At 40.8% G+C, this 17,698-nt stretch overlaps 1 protein-coding gene across 1 annotated transcript in view; it reads left to right on the top strand.

Moving 5' to 3' along the window:
- LOC124202020 (autophagy-related protein 16-1-like) overlaps positions 1-17,698 on the top strand; it is a 26,582-nt gene extending 8,884 nt beyond the window's left edge. The window contains exons 10-13 of the mRNA XM_046598289.1: positions 15,601-15,721; positions 16,273-16,534; positions 16,905-17,051; positions 17,120-17,698. Coding sequence (XP_046454245.1) covers positions 15,601-15,721; positions 16,273-16,534; positions 16,905-17,051; positions 17,120-17,222 — 633 coding nt within the window. The 3' untranslated portion in view covers positions 17,223-17,698. The remainder of the gene's footprint in view (positions 1-15,600; positions 15,722-16,272; positions 16,535-16,904; positions 17,052-17,119) is intronic.

Raw genomic sequence — 17,698 nt, 5'->3', positions numbered from 1 at the left:
CTGATTAGCCACTACAGCGAAACGGAATCATTTCAATCATGTTTGGCGAATCGAGTACGGATGGATAATTTCTCGATACTCTCTCTCCATCGACTGCTGCACATTTTGTCGATGTCCGGACACACTGTGTAGTTATGTAATAGGAAAGACAGAAGAAGAAGACGAAATGGAAGAGAGAGAAAAACAAAAAAGGAAAAAGAAGTTTGGCTAGTGCCAACAACCTGTTGGCCAGCAGTTGGGATGGAACGGAAGGAGACAAGGCTGTTTGCCTCGAACTGGTGGTGGCGGTGGTGGTGGTACATGGTGTGGCATTTTGGTGCGGTCGATGGAATACCTTCTCGCTGGCTCGCCACCGGAAAAGACGAAGACGACGACCAAAAAAAAAAAAAACAACTTTTTCCGTCCTATACTTCCATGCGCGCGCGCGCGCCTTCTATTCCCATGACTGTGGTTGTGGAAACAGCCAAGTCTTGTCGTGTCCGATAGGACGGTCTCGGCCGGTTACCCATTTCTTGGATGGGCGTCAAAAGAAAGAAAAAAAAGAGTTCTTTTTTTCTTCGTATTTCACATTTCAAGAAATGCGCAAGTTGGCCGCCATGATTCCGAAAGGGTCAATCAATATAACGGTCATTTGGTATTTCTTCTCATCTCTTTTATGCTACTGTGTTTTTATATATACGAGAGTACGTATGTGTGTGTAGAAGACACGTTACGGGCCGATAAACCGGTTTGGTCTCTTCTTCTTAAATTGGACGACGTATTGAATGACTGGAAATCATCGCGCGGATGTTTCCCTTTTTTTATTCCGTTCCTGTCCTTAGTCCGTGTTGAGTGGTGCCGTGTGTTATTTACAGTCGGTTGAACCGGCATTTACTCACCGCGCGGCTCGGGCTTCTTGCGAAACAAGAAAATACAGTTCTTTTCGCTCATACTTGTAGTTGAGAGAATGGCGCATTGGTGGCTATTTCTTTATTTATTGATTTATTCTTTCGCTTGTTTTCCTTCCATCTCCTTTTTATGATGGGTAAAAGGCTCTGGGTACTCTTGTTTTTTTTTTCCCCTTTTTTATTTTTATTCATTTTTTGTTTAATTTCACAAGTGCGTTTCGTATCAAAATCCTAAGGGGGGAAATAACAATAGTGCTCGGACACACTCGGACCCGTTGGCGTGTTGGTGATTAATGATTCCCGACACAGAGGACGACTGTGTTCAACTCAGGAACAAACACCAACTGGCGTCATTTCTTTTTTAAGAGCTAGATTTTTCTTCTTTTAAAGCCACCTTAGCCTTGGGTGACGGATGCCCACGCAATTATACAATGACGAGGAACGAAATGTACTTCAAAGAAAACTTGATTCTCTTTTTCTTTTCTTTTTTTCACCAGAAAAGAAAATGAAAGTCCTATAACTCCTTGAAAATATGAAGGATATAACAAACCTGACCGTCAAATAAAATGTCTTGACCATCTTTTCGGCCAGAAACTAAATCAAGGATTAAAGATGATATTTGGCGGCGCGGTGATGGAATGGGCGGGTTAGGTGTAACATAAGTTTGCCAGCTGTTTTTCTTTTTTTTTTCAAGCTGCTTGTTTGTCAGACGTATAATAATAATATAAGCGCAACCCCATGTCTTTCACCCCGAGAAAATCATGGCCGGCAGAAGAAGAAGAAAATCGTGAGGATGACCGCGCGCTTATATATAGCCGCCAGTTGCTTCAAATTATTTATTTTTTTGGAGAGGGGAGAAGAAGAAGGAGGGATTCTTTTGCGGCCGTTTTGTTGTGGGTTTGGGCTTTGTCTTTACCGGTGGCTCACGAATCACGATCGTCCACATTGACATTGGCTGGAGTTTAGTGATTTAGGCATAGGGAATGACCGTAATTGATGTCCGAATCCAAGTCTACAATCTTTTTCTTTTCTTTTTTCAACATTCCAATTGAAAAATCTAAACAAACTCGAAATAAAAACAGAAATGTTCTTGGCGGCAGTGCTGCGGTCGCACCCCCGTGAGAATTTTCAAAAGTTCTCTCTCCCTTCCAGCGTAAACACATCGAAATTATCGCAGAAAAGGCCTTTTATTCCATCCTTTTTGGTTCGCTTATTTAAGATTTCTATCTATTTTTTTTCTTTGGTGGGATTTTCCCTTGTCCGAACGCCATTTCAACTTGGCCTTTATAATAATGAGAACATATCTGATTTGAGCGGAAAGAAAACAAGAAGAAAATTCTTGCGGTGAATGGCAAGCAAAGTCGAGGTTGTCTCTGTCAGATTGATTGACTGTGGCATACATTTTTCTGCGGTTTTATTGAGACCCCTAGGTCTAATTTCACATCTTTATTTACCAAAAGAAAAATAACGGCCTTCCATTTGATTTGGTTTTTGAACTCTACGTTTCGAATTGTCGAGCATTCTTAGATCGGGAAGAATCGAAGAAATTCCATGGAAAGTGTCGATCAAGTGTCAAATTGAAGAAATGGCCAGCCAAACAAAAGGGGATGGTCTCAAGTTGAACGGAGCTGAAAGGGCTCCTTATGTCTGTGATCATCACTCTGGTTTCTCTTCCTGACTTCTTCTCCTGCCGCATTCAGCGCTGTTTTATCTTTTGATTCTTCTTCTTCTTCGTCGACATTCCATTATTCGTCATTTGCGCTTGGTCGATTTACTTTTGAGCCAGACACATTGGTGGCCGTCGCCAGCCTTTTTGAACGTGTCGACTGCTGTCGGCTGTCATCAGAAAACACAGAAAGAAAAATCAGTTGCAAGAGGAAAATTAAATATGAAAATAACATCAAAGAGGTGATGAAAAGTCGCAACGGATGGCAGCCATTCATTAGACGTGTCTTGTTTCAACCTCCACTCTCCTTCTAGGAGCGAAATTGTTTTTAAAAAAGACGCGTTGGGTCTTTTTTCTATCTTTTCCATCCATTTCACTGCGGCCGATGACTCTTGTTGCTGGATGGGAGAGTCGGACGGACGAATGTTTAAAACGACGGTTGTTGCCTTTTTTTCTTGCCGAGCGCTGCTGCCGTTCAAGCAAAACATTTGACTTTGGGTCTGCTGACGGTCTTTTGTGTTAGCCCAACATTCTTCTGCCAATTCATCTTGGGAGTACTGCTGGTACTGCCTGCCTCTCTCTGCGTGTATTTTCTGTATTTCGTTTCTGCCCGACTGCTCGTGATAATGACCCTTAGGTTTTCTTGATTGGATTTGTCCGGCTGTCCATCTGTCGTGTGTAATATTTCTCTCGTCGCGATTAATGATCCTTATTTGATTTATTACTTCATCAGGGAAAAATGCAATCGAAATTCTTGAACCGACTTCCTCCAGTTCACTTTGGAAAACCTCCTCGTTTGAATTTGGAATTTCCTTTTTTTTATTCGAGTTGATTACAGAGCTAAAAAATAACCGGATGTGAAACATTGGCAACAGCTCCGTCTCACTTTTATTTTTATTTTTTCGATGTCTTCAACTTTTTCTTTCATTTCTTTTTATTTTTCTCTTTCTCTCTGTCCCTTGGAGCTTTTATCGCTACACTTGCACTTACGCGTTGAGCTCCTGAAATTTATCGTCTAACTGTTCTTGTTGGAGAGGCGGGGGAATTTAGTGGAAGGGTAACCGAAATGTGTTTTTAAGCTAGAAAGAAGAAGTGCGTAATGTTAAATAACGTCCAAGTTTGGTTATGCCTCATGAATGGCCTCTTTTTTGTTTTTTGGTTTTCTTGCCCCGTATACACCGTCTGAAAAAAAGGGAACGAAAGTGATGCCGATGCACTCTAATGAATAGAAGAATAAATAGCGGATCTTCCCAGTAAAATAAGAGGAGTTTTTTTTCTGTCTTGCCAAGAGTTTCGTAAGATATTAAATTGTGGTTGTGTGTGTGTTTGTTTGTGATAAAAGCTCTTGTTGTTCGACCGGTCACGAACCAATCAACCGGACAATAACAACCTTGGGTGTTTTGTACAAAATCTAAACATTCGAACGTAAATATCATTGAATGGAACGGCGATGATGCCGCTGTGTATACATTCAGTAGGAGAAAAAAAATGTAACAAAAGGTAAAAATCAATAAACAGCCGGGAGTATTATTCATCTCTTGGGTGCACCCCGACTGCGTTGTCCATGACGATGCAAATTCTCTTGTTGCCTTTTCCATTTTTCATGTTGAAAAAAGAAATATTTTTTTGAAACACTAGATTGAGAGGCTCTCTAGGACGTGTGATTTCATAACTCTCTTTTCGTGCATGAGAGATGATCACCTTTTTATTTTTCCGCATTACGTCAATGCCCTATAGTGACCGAAGGTGTACATATAAGGCTGGGTTTTTTTATTTTACAACAGTAGCGGTGGCGGTGAATCAATTTGGTTTTGTTTTTTTATTGACATTCTTTTGGTGTAACGCCAAAAAAGCGAGAGATAATCGTCGACGTCAATAAACACCACCGCCGCACCACCGCTATCTGTATCCGGTGTCAGCGTCGACGCACAGTCTATATATTTAATAATATCCGTACTCTATATAATTTATATACGTTAATTTCCTGTGTTTGACGACGATGATGGTAACTTTTAAATTCCGATTCGCACTCGAGAAAATATAGAAGGATCTGATTGTGTGTGTCGGGCATTGAATGCCAAGTTCAGAGAGAGATGTGTCCTTTTGTGTGGATTATTTCCTTCGATTGTGTCCTCGGTGAGTGAGCGTTTTTCACTTGAATGTCTTTTCTTTTTTTCCTTCTTTCAATAATCGGTCCATGTTGTTTTGCGGTGGGTGGTATATCACGTTCGGACAGCCTCGTGATGTTGGCTCCACCAGAGCCTCGGCTATGTGGATTGAAACGCGGGAGTTGACCGTCGCTTTCTCACGCGCAGCCAGGGGAAACTTGCGGTGCTCTGGAAAAAGAAAAATAGAAATGGTATAGGAGGTATCTTCAAAAAGAAACGTGAAAGAAGAAGTCATGATGATAAACGAAAGGAAAAATCTCTTTTGGGGTTTCTGTTGTCTCTTGGCAGTCCATCAGAATATGGGGGGGAAGGAGGAATCTATAAGGACGATTCCCACCTTAAGGAAGGTGGTTGACATTTCGCCGCTGGTCAATACCCAAGGAAGGTTGTTATGCGGTTCGTAATGTCATCATCATCATCATTGGCGTTTGTTTCCTTCTCTCTTTGGAAACCATAAATACCAGACAAAAGGAAAGAAAAATGTGGAAAGAAGAAAAAATCCAGTCGGACAGGGTTGAAGCGATAATGTTGGAAGCCGGCTGATTAGATTATATATGTACAGTTAGAGTCGCTAGAATGAACTCGACACACCAGTCACGACCGCATGTATGTATGTATACGTAGGTATTATACATGTGACATGACGGAGCGGATCAGTTCGTATGCGATTCTTTGAATTCACTTTGTTCCGGTTGGTGCGCTAGTTTGTGCCCGACATTCGTCTAGCCTTATTTACATCCAAGCAGTCCTATAGAAATCGGCTTCTCACGATTGCGGATCTAACGAGCCAGTAGTCCGGAAAAAAATAAACTCTTTTGAGAGCTCTGGATCTATTCAAAACACATTACACTTTGAATAGATCAGAAAATCAAAACTTGTCTTGAGCCTTGTTAAGAAATTGTTGAACGATTCGCATGACGGACTCTACCACCTAAAAAGTGGTCGACTGTTCAATTGTTGTCGGCAGATTATTCGATTAGGATTAGCCGATTTTTTCTGTTGTTGTTGTTGTTGTTGTCAAGAGCAGGTGTCGGAATCAAGTCGATCAACCCAACTTGGATGAACGATCGTAAATAGCTGGCTTGGTCAGTCTTGTGTGGTTTTTTGAATCTGACATGTTTATCTACTGTGTGTACACTTGATCATTGGCTAGGTGGTAACTGGTCTGAGGAGAGTGAAATTCACAAGACCTGCTCATCGGGTTCTTTGGTCTGGATCACGCGTCAGATATAGAGGTGATTTCAAGGACTTTTATTGAATTTTTCTTTTAGTCTTGAAATATTGACGTCACTGCCGAGTTGTAAAGAATTGAATAACAAGTCACTGTTGTTAAATTGTTGTTGAAGAAATATTGTTTTGGCGGCGTCAGAAGATTACCAAAGTCTTTGTTTCATTATAATTCGATTCAATCAACAAGCGTCGTGTTTTCAAAAGAAGAAGCAAATGGGCTATCTATACCCGTTTTGTATTTTCTGATTCAATTTGAAAGATACCCCGTTGAGACGCTCAATATTTGAAGTAAAAATATCCTGCGTGTTTTTTCAACAACTTGATGATAAGGAGAAGAGCTCCTCGACTTATAAGAATCTTAACAAAGAGGTGAATAACCGCCGTCATTTGTTGGTGCTACCGTGTTGCACCTCTTCTCTCTCCTTTCACTCCTTTCTCGAGCGATGATGCAGCAATGGCCACAATGTACTGTATCCACTTGGCTTGATCTTGGATGATATATTTGCTTCTTTCTTTTTCTTTCGGTCATCAAATTCGTTGGAAACAGATCCTTCTCCCCGATAAGGGCAACGATTATAGCGACCATATGATGACGACGCGGTCGTCGACACACAATGCGCGTGCCCGTTAAGGACTCGGAAGGAATGGCGACGTGATTAGTTTATCAAATCTCTATAGATGGAGAGCCGCGAGCAATTGATAAATATTTGAGCGTGTCGTCGCAAGACTAATAGATTGTTGTTGTTGTTGTTGGCGTTTTTATTCTTTTTCTTTAAATTGGTTTTCCAAAGCATTTAAAATGTGCTGACAATGGATGACGAGGGGCTTGTAACAGGTCGTGGACGTCGACGAACACAGGGAAAAACCGTTAATACTTTTATTTTCTTAACTTAAAAAAAGATCCGCTTTGATTATTATTATTTTTTTTTTTCGCACTATGGGTATAATAAGATTAAATGGACCCGGGTTCTGCGTAGACACATCACGTGAAATGATCTCTTTTGATGCGTCAGGTAGATGAATTCTTCTTCTTCTATTTTTATTTTTAACTTTTAAATTTTTCACGGCGTTTTCTCGGAAAATTTGAGTCAGTCAAAGGAGTTTTATCACGTTCGTTCATCTTGTTGGTGGTGACACAATGAAAAATGTGAAGACAAACCTATTCCGGGAATCGGCGTTTTTTTTTTTTTTTTAATTGCCCTTCTTCATTGCGCTTATTGAAAAGAGTGGTACCAGGGTATATAGCCAGAGTCCATTCAAAGACATAAAAGACGTACAGCACGCCGGAGGGAGCCCTTGTTTATTTCCACAATGAAACTCGGATAAAAAGCCAAGAAACCGTGGAATTAAAAATATTAATATTAATTTTAATATTTCCCAAATGGGGGGAAAAAGAAAAAAAGAAACCCGGTCTAGCAGACGCCAAAAGTCTACATTCCACGGGATATATAGTAATCATCTCAACATTCTCGCTTAACAAAGCGTTACGCACAAATTAATATTTCCACGCTTGCTCGTCTTGGCAGCTTTGAAACGAAATTGTTGCCGTTTTCTTTCAGGGGAACAGGAGATTTTTTTTCTTTTTCTAAAATGTAATATTGTAACGAAGTTTGTCGGTCGCCCGCACGAAAAAAAAAACCGCCGAAATCCATTTATCCGATTTCGTTCGTATTTGCAGCTGTTGGCTAAAAAAAAATTAAATGGCCTCTCCTGTTGGTGTAGCTAATGATTGAGCGGGAAACGGCACGCATTCGACTTTATTTTGTCTGGCTGCTTCACCTGGGCTTGTGCAATGGTGATGGATAGCTTCGGCCACGCCCTTCCAATGGCTGCAGATAATTAGATAACTTAGTACTTTTGACAGGATTTTGTGAACCTTGTTTCCCCCCTTCGTTTCGCTCGCACTCCTTAACAATAGTTAGTAGCTCCTTTGTCTTCCGCCGATTGACCGTAGAGACCACAAGGAGGTATGCGTCTCTAGTATTTGTCTGTGACGAGTTAATGCGCTTGGTGTGTGTGTGATATCAAAAGTCGTCGTCTTCTTCTTCTTTTCGGAATCCTCTTGTGGAAAAATGGAGAGTACAGAGACTAGTGCTCTATGGTGTGGAGACCGTGAGAAACCAGGAAAAAGATTCACGCGGAAGTGCATACCCATTTTTATATATTTATTTACATTCCTTTTTTTGTTTTTTTTACCACCCCACCTGGGCCGACCAACTCTTTTAACCGGAAGAAACGACTCACGCGGCAAAAAGTAAATCTGGTCGTCTTTTTTTTTTGTGTGTGTTTTTGGTACTTTTTTTATTTTAGGTCTTTTGAATATCTTCGGAATTTTTATCGTTAGGTTTTCCTGTTTAACACTTTTGGTTTGGAAAAAACAAAAAGCAAAAAAAATCTCGGGTCTTTAGGTTAAAATGATGGCCACTTCGCTCTATTTCTTATCAAATTTTGTTGTGTTATTTTTTTGTTGTTCTTCATTTAACGAACTCGCTCGGAATAGGATCTATAAAATAAATAGTACACTCGGCGTGCCGGATTGTTTGCACATCATCAGTGTGTACATAGAACTACTTTGGTTCTAACGGGTCGTATTCCGGTCATCTAACCTATTGTTGCCCGCTTGTTCCGGTGCGGTGACGCGCCTCAAAAAAACAAAAAAAAAACAACGGCCGACCATCAAACCACATTGCCGACCTTCCCGAAATCACCCAAGCGCGCGGTCAGAAGTAGAAGAAGAAGAAGCTTCGACCGTGTGCTGCGCTCGCTCAATGTCCTTCTATTCCTTTCTTCTTCTTCTCGCCGTGAGTTGATAGTTTCTCGCTCTTGTACATTTTTCTTTCTTTCTTTATTTTATTTTGTAATGGCTCGGTCAGGCCGGACACGCTACAGTCTCAAATGAAATGCCATTATTTTTTTTGGCTGATGATTTCAAAGTTGGGTGGATTTCATTTAGGCAATTTCGCTCGACTCGTCCAGTCGGCTGGGAAAATGTTTATTATTTTACGACGTCGATCGATATCGATATGCCGAGCCAACCATTTTTTACAACTTTTTGGGTAGTTTATCAGCTCCCCCTGGATGCCGTTATGACTATTATAACAACGCGAAATGATGAAAAGCTTATTTGGATTTCCCACTTCTTTTTTTAGTTGCAGAGTGCACGTCAGGATTGTACGTCAATTGCGGGTCCCCAGGTGGTCCCCGTTGGCTTTCTTATATTTGAATAGCTTCTCGACTGACGTAATCTCGAGTTGACATCCAACGGAGTTTTTTGGACAAGGCAAATAGGGAAAGACCCTCAAATCGCCTCGAGTAGATGCAATCGTCTAATATCTGTAGATTCAACAAATCTTGTACAAATAATTCCTGTGCAACTTTTGTTGTATTAAAAGAATTAAAGGAACCTGCTGTACAAGCAGAGGAGGTGTCAGCGTGACTGGAGCTTCCGCCAGGCCGTTTCGTCATGATGTGAGAGAGATGTGTGTGTGTGTGAACGGTCTCATGGTTGGTTTGTAAATGGCGCGGGAACAAGGTACAAATGATTGCTGCCTATATGCACACGTGACTGATGAAAGAACCCCAACAAGGTACACTGTATTTTTCAGGCCGCTGACCAAAAGTCTTTTTTTCGGACAGCACGAGACCCAACAACACGTTGAATCAAAACAAGAAGCGTTGAATTTCTCTCTCACTTCATCTCCGCGTTAGTTACGTTCCGTTTGATCGCCATCTCCCGTTATTAGGACCATCTCGTTTCATTTCACTTTCGCAGCTTGGAGAAGAATAAAAGGCGAACCGGTTCATTCTCGCTGGGTGGCAAAAAAACAAACAAACAGCCAGCACTTTCTTTCGCCAACTCTTTTCCATGTTCCATTATCGGTCGTTAAACAGACCCCCGATTAGTCGAGCTAACCATCTCGTTGAAATGATTGCGGGTCCCATTTTTTTCTTCTTCTTCTTCTTGAAAATGCACGTCGTGAGAAGTGTTTGCATCCATCGCCCATCTTGTTAAACCAGCCACTTGCTCTGATTGAAGAGGTTTTCTGTTTCACGACTTTCAAGAGTCTAACGAACTTGCGTTTTGGGGGTCTAGCGCGTTTTTTAAATGTTTAGATTGTCACGCGCAAGGGAAAAATTTTCAACTTCTTCGCTTGGATTGCCCTTGATTATTTGACGCTGAAAAGAAAAAAAAAAGGTGAAGTGCCCATTTCAGTTCATATAAACGAGTCCAACCAAATTTTGTGAAAAATCGTTGAGGCACGACGTAGCAGTTCCCCGATCGCGAGAACCGATCGAATAGGTTTTTCTCCATAAGCTAATGTACTATTTTTAAGGTGAGCCATTTCTTTTACTACCAAAGCTTTGCACTCAAGTCAATATATAGAATGCACAAGTGCACAGGTGGTGGAAGAGTCCATCGGGCCGATTTTTTTTTCAGGTACTATCGCATATACTAGATGCGCTTAGTCGTAAAAATAAAAGGGGTAAGAAAAAAGCCAAATAACTGCCGCAGCCGAATATGAAATAAAAACAAAATCAGTTTGGAATTTTTTGACGTTCGGTGTAAGCGCGGAAGTTGCGGTCATTTTTTTTTTTTTTTCGTTTTTTATCCGTTCCTGGGGGTGTTACTACGTGTACACACAGAAAGTGAGAGCATAATTCGTGAGGCCTTTTGAATCGCCGTGGAAACACATCCTTGGCCCGAGGCCATCCGTGACCGCTAGCCTGGACGATATGTTTCGGATTCGCTTTCATTTCTTTTTAACGTGATGTGGATGTGTTTATTTGGAGTGTTTTTTCTGCGTGTTATTGTTGATTGTGTTCACCCTTTGAAAAGTAGCCGAATATTTCTGGTAGGCCGTCATCATCGATTTGATGAAGCTCACCATTGTATTACCGATAATGTATAATATCGTGACAATTGAAACCGGCCGTAACATCTATCTGCCCTCTGGCTAATTTTTCTAGTTTATATTTAGATTTCTTTTCATGAGGTTTGAATTTGGAATAATTCATAATTTTCTGGGTCTTTTGAAGGTCTTCTTGCATTCGTCCTTTCCGTCCTTTGCGGTGTCTGATCGCGTCAACCAAATATTAATTGAATGATGGCTTTTGGCTGATCGAATTGGAGAGTTTGGTTGAAATCGATCCTCAATGTTATCACACACACAAACACACCGCGATGTGTTGTGGCCGTCAGACGTCTGGGTCGACGTCCTTCTCTAATAAAAAACTCAAAGCAAAGGGGAGAAAAGAAAACAGAAATGAATTATGTCTATGAAAAAGGGCGAGTTAATTCGGCGCCAACGAGCCGCCGTGTTTTGTCTAGATTGCTAACACAACAGTAATCCTTCGTCATTTAACAGTTTTTTTTTATATATTTAAAAAAGAAAAGAGTGGGGGGATAAAAGGAACAAGAAGTAGTAGTATTATACATGGACATGATAAAAATGAAATACTGCCGGCCGGCAACGGTTAATAGTCTCTCTTTTAGCAGAGAAAAGCATTCATCAATTCTTCCAGCATTTCCTCCGGTTGCGAAACGTTTTACGGTTCTCTGAATTACAAAATGGACATAAAATAAAGCAGGGAAAATATCATACAACACCGAATCAAAGTTTAAATTTAAAAAAAAATGTAACGATTATTTATTTATTTTTTAAATTCACGAGTGTTACCTAGCAAACTGTTATTACTCTCCAATTCCAATCCATTTCCGGTGCCATTCCATATCATGCTATATATATATAATCTGGCCAGTTCCTCTGTATATTATAGCCATAACTATTTTGAACGGGCTGCGACGAGGAGCTGCTCTCTTGATTACACCGTCGTGTATACGTAAAAGAGAACGACTGTGAGCTCAGCAGGTGTTGCCTAGTGCGCCTCCGACCGTTCTTTTTACCACCACCGGCACACGGCACAATCTGCATTTTTATTAGGGAATTTTAAAACGCGTAATTATGGCGAATATATTTCCTTAAGAAAATGCTCATCTACGTTTTCATTTTTTACGTAACATGATCTCTCATGGAGTTGTGATATTTTTCGTTCGCTCCTGGGCATTGACTTGGGTCATCAGCCAAGAGAACAAACTCTTGTTTTTGTTCAATCTAAAATCCCTTTGCCTCTATTTTTATGCCTTTAATTATATTTTTTAAATTGAAAAATGAAATCTAAAAAAAGACCATTTTATACTTGAAAGATAAAACTCTGTCGTCCTTGAGGTCGAAGAAATGTTGAGCGAGAAAGAAAAAAGCTGAGACTTATTTTACCTCTCTATTGATACAGCGGGTTATATAACTCGGCATTCTGCAATCTGCACGATCGTCTCCAATAGTTTGAATACCCTTTCTCACATTCAGTTTTATTCTTTCGGAAGATGGGTGGACAAGATAGATGCGTGTGACTTCGTCGTGCCTACGTGCACGGCGGGTGGGGACACAGAAAAAACCGCAACGACAATGGAATGACAAGAAGAATGTGGGGCTCTTTTTTTTTTAAATTTTTTGGCGGGGGGAGACTCGATTGAAGCCGCCAATGAGCCGCGCCAAAAGTGCGCTTCTTTTATTTTTTCTGCGGCGCGTTCATTTAAAAAATCCGGAATTATTTCACGACGAAAAGGGTTATATTATTCCGACCAAATGAAAGTGCTGTAATATCTTCCAAACTCCAAAGTCTTTTTTTTTTATTTCATTTCATTTCATTTTATTTTTTTTCGTGAAAACCCATCGTCGTGTTACGGTGAGAACGTCAAGAGGAGCATCGTTTATCTTCGCCGACATAATCATTACGACTGTTTCATTCACACACACGCATAGAGAGAGAGAAACCGGTAGGAAGTGCACAGTTCCGTAGCTGCTCTGAGCGGAAATGCCTTGTACGCTTCATTGACACATCGAGATAGAAACCAAGAGGAAAACTTCACTTTTTTTAAAGTGCAATGAACTTTTCGGACGATGATGAGTTTGTTTAGCTTGAACGGATCAACAAATAACTCTAACGGTTGCGATTAGTTTCATCTCGAGAAATAACATGTCCGCCGGGGGTGGTTGAGTTCCTTTTCGACGACGAGACAAAAGAAACAATCATCGCCATTAGCTGATTGCGATTGAAACTAATTGGCTTTGATTTTTTTTCCTTTCTGTGGTTCTGTACCATTTCTTTCAGTTAGAATGCGGGAATGTCTTTTAAAAAGGTTCTCGGCCACTCAACTGTCAGTTTGGCAATTGGTTCCGTTTGACCGTTTGCCGGCTTAAACAAGTGTGAAAATGATTTGCGAGTACACTCAGTCTAACTGTTCGTTTTCATAGAAATGGCGCTGGGAAAAAAATAGAAATTATTCAGAAGGCCGATGCGTGATTTAGCGTGAAGAACCCGAATCTCTTGTTGTCGCCGTTTTTTCTCTCTCTCGGTCAGTCCGTTTCTTGGATTTGAATGAACGGAAGTCGGCGAGGATTACCAAAAAATTTCAGGGTGGAACGAATGGGAAAAACTTCCAAGTGCACAGTGTCTTGTATACAGCTATGGCCATTTCGTTCAACGGGGCGTCACCGATCGGGCGACAATGCCGCGACGAGTTCAATCCTACCGTCTAACTGTTCATCTTTATGCCTTCTAAACAGTCGATCTAATCGATACCTACGCTGGGCAATATAGTCCACCGGTCTAAACGGTTGGTGACGTGCGATCGGAACGACGCATCATCACAGCTTATGCGCAATAAATAAATAAATAACAGAAGTTTTCTCTACGTGACCAGACGTGAGAAAATGTGACATTGATCGCTTGGAATTGGGTCGTTTTCCATCGTACAGTTACAAGATTGCAGTTCAATTGAATATATAAGTCTATGGGTGGTGTATATACCATTGGCGTGGGCTGGAGCATCTCACACGGTTAGGTTGGCACAGTGGTCATATTATATTCCGCTGCCTGCACTTACTGGCCCAGTTGTCGTTGTTGTTGTTGTCGTTTCCTCTCTTTTCATGCCGATCATTTCGCCTGACGAGCTTGCACACCGCGTCGTCTTGTACCCACAAAAGATCCGTCAGCGGGTCTGTCGACGGGCAGTCCTTAGGTATAAGAATGGCCTAAATTATCTAGACCTGCCTTATTTGATATGAATAGCTGTTCTTTGGTGGTTGCGTTGTATTCTTCATGAATCATGACAGAACAAAAAAATATGAAGAGGAATAGGCAAAATGGAAGAAGAAAAGTTCAAAGGGAAATATAATAACTCGTCAAACCTAAGGTCCGTGCAACTGACTAGACTAACGAGGGCGAAAAGCAGTTGCGAAGATTTTGACGTCAGCGGAGTTCAGTCGACATCTTTTTGAATAACGGTAATTAGGCCTCTATAGTAATCCCTCGTGAAGGCCGGTCAATGCGCAAAGAAACCCTGAAATGAAAGATAATGAAACAGGACTCTTGGCCAGGAAATTTGTTCGTATCATCTTCGGACCTTTTCTATCCAGCGGGATTTTTGAAAAACAAATTCAAGTCTCATGTTTCCTTAAAACGGCATGAATATACCATCAATTGAATAACCAAACAGTTTTTTTTTTTTTTTTTTGGTTTTTATTTTGCACTCGATTCTAAGAGTTTCCTTGATTGCTGCACTAATGTTCTAGGAAGAAAAAAAGAACGAAATCTTTTCAGTTTTTTTTTTCGCTTCCTTATTTGACATCATAGTGGGATTTTTATGACTTTAACTAGACCAATTGATACTGTTTTCCTGTATATCGCTCTTTTATCACTGTTACTTTTTATTTGAAAATTGGCGGTTTTTGCTTTTTCAATTGTTTTTTCTTGGAAAAAATTTATTTTCTTATTGTTAAGGCGAATTCCTATTTCGTCATAGGCGATAAAACCATACTATCGTTTATTCGATTTACTTTGATGCGTTATCCATTTGAACGGTTGTTCTTATCGACTTGAGTCATCACTTTGGCCCCAATTCAATTAGTTGAGCTATTCCATCTAGCGCTATAGTATAGATGTGTGTTAGCCAGGCTCGGTGTGATGTTATTGCATAGAGTCATTCCGGGAAACGTTGAATGCGTGTGAATGCGTTTCGAGCGGTTCTTCTTCTTCGTTTTCCACGTGACGAAAAGCGGATGGAACTGTCGACAACGACTCCATTTCCAAGATTAGGTGAATCGAACGGGGATCGCCTCCATCACCGCAAAGGCAAATCTATCGGGCCCTGTTATTCTCATCGAACTTTTTACAAGCCGAGACATCTTCGCTTACCGTTTCGACATGTTATCCACTTTTTTTTAGAGTATGCCTTAGTCAGCGTGAGCGGACGTGTAACCGTCCTTCACCGGCCGTGGGAAAATATCACAAACAACTATAGAAGCTCCATGCATATTATTATTTGTACGGGCTTCGTATTGTATTTAAGTACTTTAGAGTTCACGACATTCAATATAAAGAAAAAGACTGTTGAACTCTCCCCACCCCCTCCTGTTCTACATCCTCTCTTTTGTCTAGTAGAATCAAGAAGAAACAATTGACCCTTTCATTTGATGGTTATCTCGTGAACAAATCCAGTGTTGCGCAAGTGTCATTTTATTTTTATTTTTTTGTATTATTTTCTCTGTGCAACTCTCATTTTTATTATTTTTTGTTTCTATTTTTACAGCACACGTTGACCGGGCACAGCGGCAAGGTCCTAGCGGCACGATTCATGGGTGACACGTCGATGGTCGTCACGGGGAGTCATGATCGCACGTTGAAGATTTGGGACCTGCGGTCTAGAGCCTGTAAGTTGATCAACATTTTTCAAGTTTCGTTAGACTTGCACTCGAGCGAGAAACTTGCAAACAATTCGTTCGAGTGGATCCAATTTTGAGACAGTATTTTCAATAGTTTCCTATAGCTGATGGTAGATTGTTTAAAACAAAAAACAGTATCTATATATTTGTTGATTGTATATTTGAAATGCCATACCGTATTTCATACCGGACAGTGGACAGTTGCTATTGGAGTTCAACAGGAAGTGGTCACTGTGGCCGCTCTAGGTGGTAGCTAGTTCATTATAGACTTGACGATTTGATGCAACAGAACGCCACTTCTTTTTCTAATAAAATAAAATCAGACATCAAATGATGGGGGTCGTAGAAATATTGACATTGTTGACGATTGAAACTTACTGTACTGTTCTTTTCTTGGTCGTTGACTTTTCTCAAAATTCCCAGAAAAATCAAGGACATTCAGAAATTAACCCAAAGGGTTTCTTTTCTTTGTGACATATTATTTAATCTATTCGTTGTATTTGATTAATCCGTGTTTTACATTTATGATTCATCAATAGGTATTTCGACTAAATTTGCTGGTTCAAGCTGCAATGACCTGGTGACGATCGACGGCGTGCAAATTCTATCGGGCCATTTTGACAAGAAAATTCGCTTCTGGGATCAGCGTTCCGAGTCCAGCCACAACGAGATCCTTCTGCAGGGTAAAGTGACCTCGCTGGACCTTTCCCGCGATCGCAACTTCTTGCTGGCCTGCGTTCGTGACGACAGTCTCGTCACCATCGACCTGCGAATGAACCAGAAGATTTGCAACACTTTCACGTAAGTGCCGCCATTGCTTCTTATTTCGATTCAAAACGGATTAAAGAAAATAATTTCATTCCGCTCGAGCGGCCCTTGGCTGCTTGCTAGTTCAATGCCCAGTCGAACGTGATGATATGGCTCACGTTCAATAGTCCCGAGTTTAATTTATTGGTCCCTAACGGTTCTCGCAGCATGTATATCCTCCCGTCGCCCCTGTGCGTTTTCCCCTTCGGTTTCCTTTTGGTTCTGGTCACTGTAACAATCTAATCTCCTAGAACGGTATAGTTGGTTCTTGAAACTTGGATATCATTTCTTTACGGACCTCTAATTCGCATTTTTCGAAGGAAACGCATCTAATTCTTCAAATGATTGATTTATGTTTGTGTAGTGATGACGAGTTCCACGTTGGGTGCGACTGGAACCGAGCGGCGTTTAGCAGTAGCGGCGAATACGTTTCGGTTGGCTCGTCGGATGGTACAGTGTTCATTTTCAACACCGCAACCAGCGTAGTTGAACAGAGACTCAAAGAGCACAGGTAATACTAATCTATTCACATTGGAATCGATTATTCGTGAATCTGATTATCTGCCGTTTGATTTTCAGCTCCGCTGTGATAGCTGTAGCTTGGCACCCCAGCGATTATGCATTAGCCAGCTGTGATAAAACCAAACGCGTGGTGATTTGGACAGACGGAGGTTACAATTGAAAAACGAAACGACTCCGCTTGATCCAGCGTCAATCACATCCAGCTCCCTAGAATGTCGGCCTAGATTCCGTCGTTGCTCGAATCGATATTATCGACTATGAAAGCTTCCTTATTGTTAACCAAAAGTCAAGAATCCTTACTCTCAAAACTCTCATGTTATAGTTGTGCTACACACACACACATGTCATTTTCTCGCACTCTATTATTTCTAGTGTAAACACTGGTAATTTTTCAGACTATGGTGTGTATCTCCACTCCTGCTACCGTGTAAATGTTTACTCTAGGTGATGTTGTTGATTAGGGGAAAAACAATTTGTTTTCTTACCAAACAGATTTAATTACTAATCTTTAAGCCTCTTAAGATAAATACTGAGACATATATACAAATAGAAAGTATTGACGTAATTTGGATGAGCTTGGTCTTTTTTTTTTAAATTCCGTCGTCATGTTACGTAAAATACAACTGTTAATTACCA

This window comes from Daphnia pulex, chromosome 9, assembly GCF_021134715.1.
Source record: "Daphnia pulex isolate KAP4 chromosome 9, ASM2113471v1".
Lineage (NCBI taxonomy): Eukaryota > Metazoa > Arthropoda > Branchiopoda > Diplostraca > Daphniidae > Daphnia > Daphnia pulex.
This window is presented reverse-complemented; position numbering and strand designations above follow the sequence as displayed.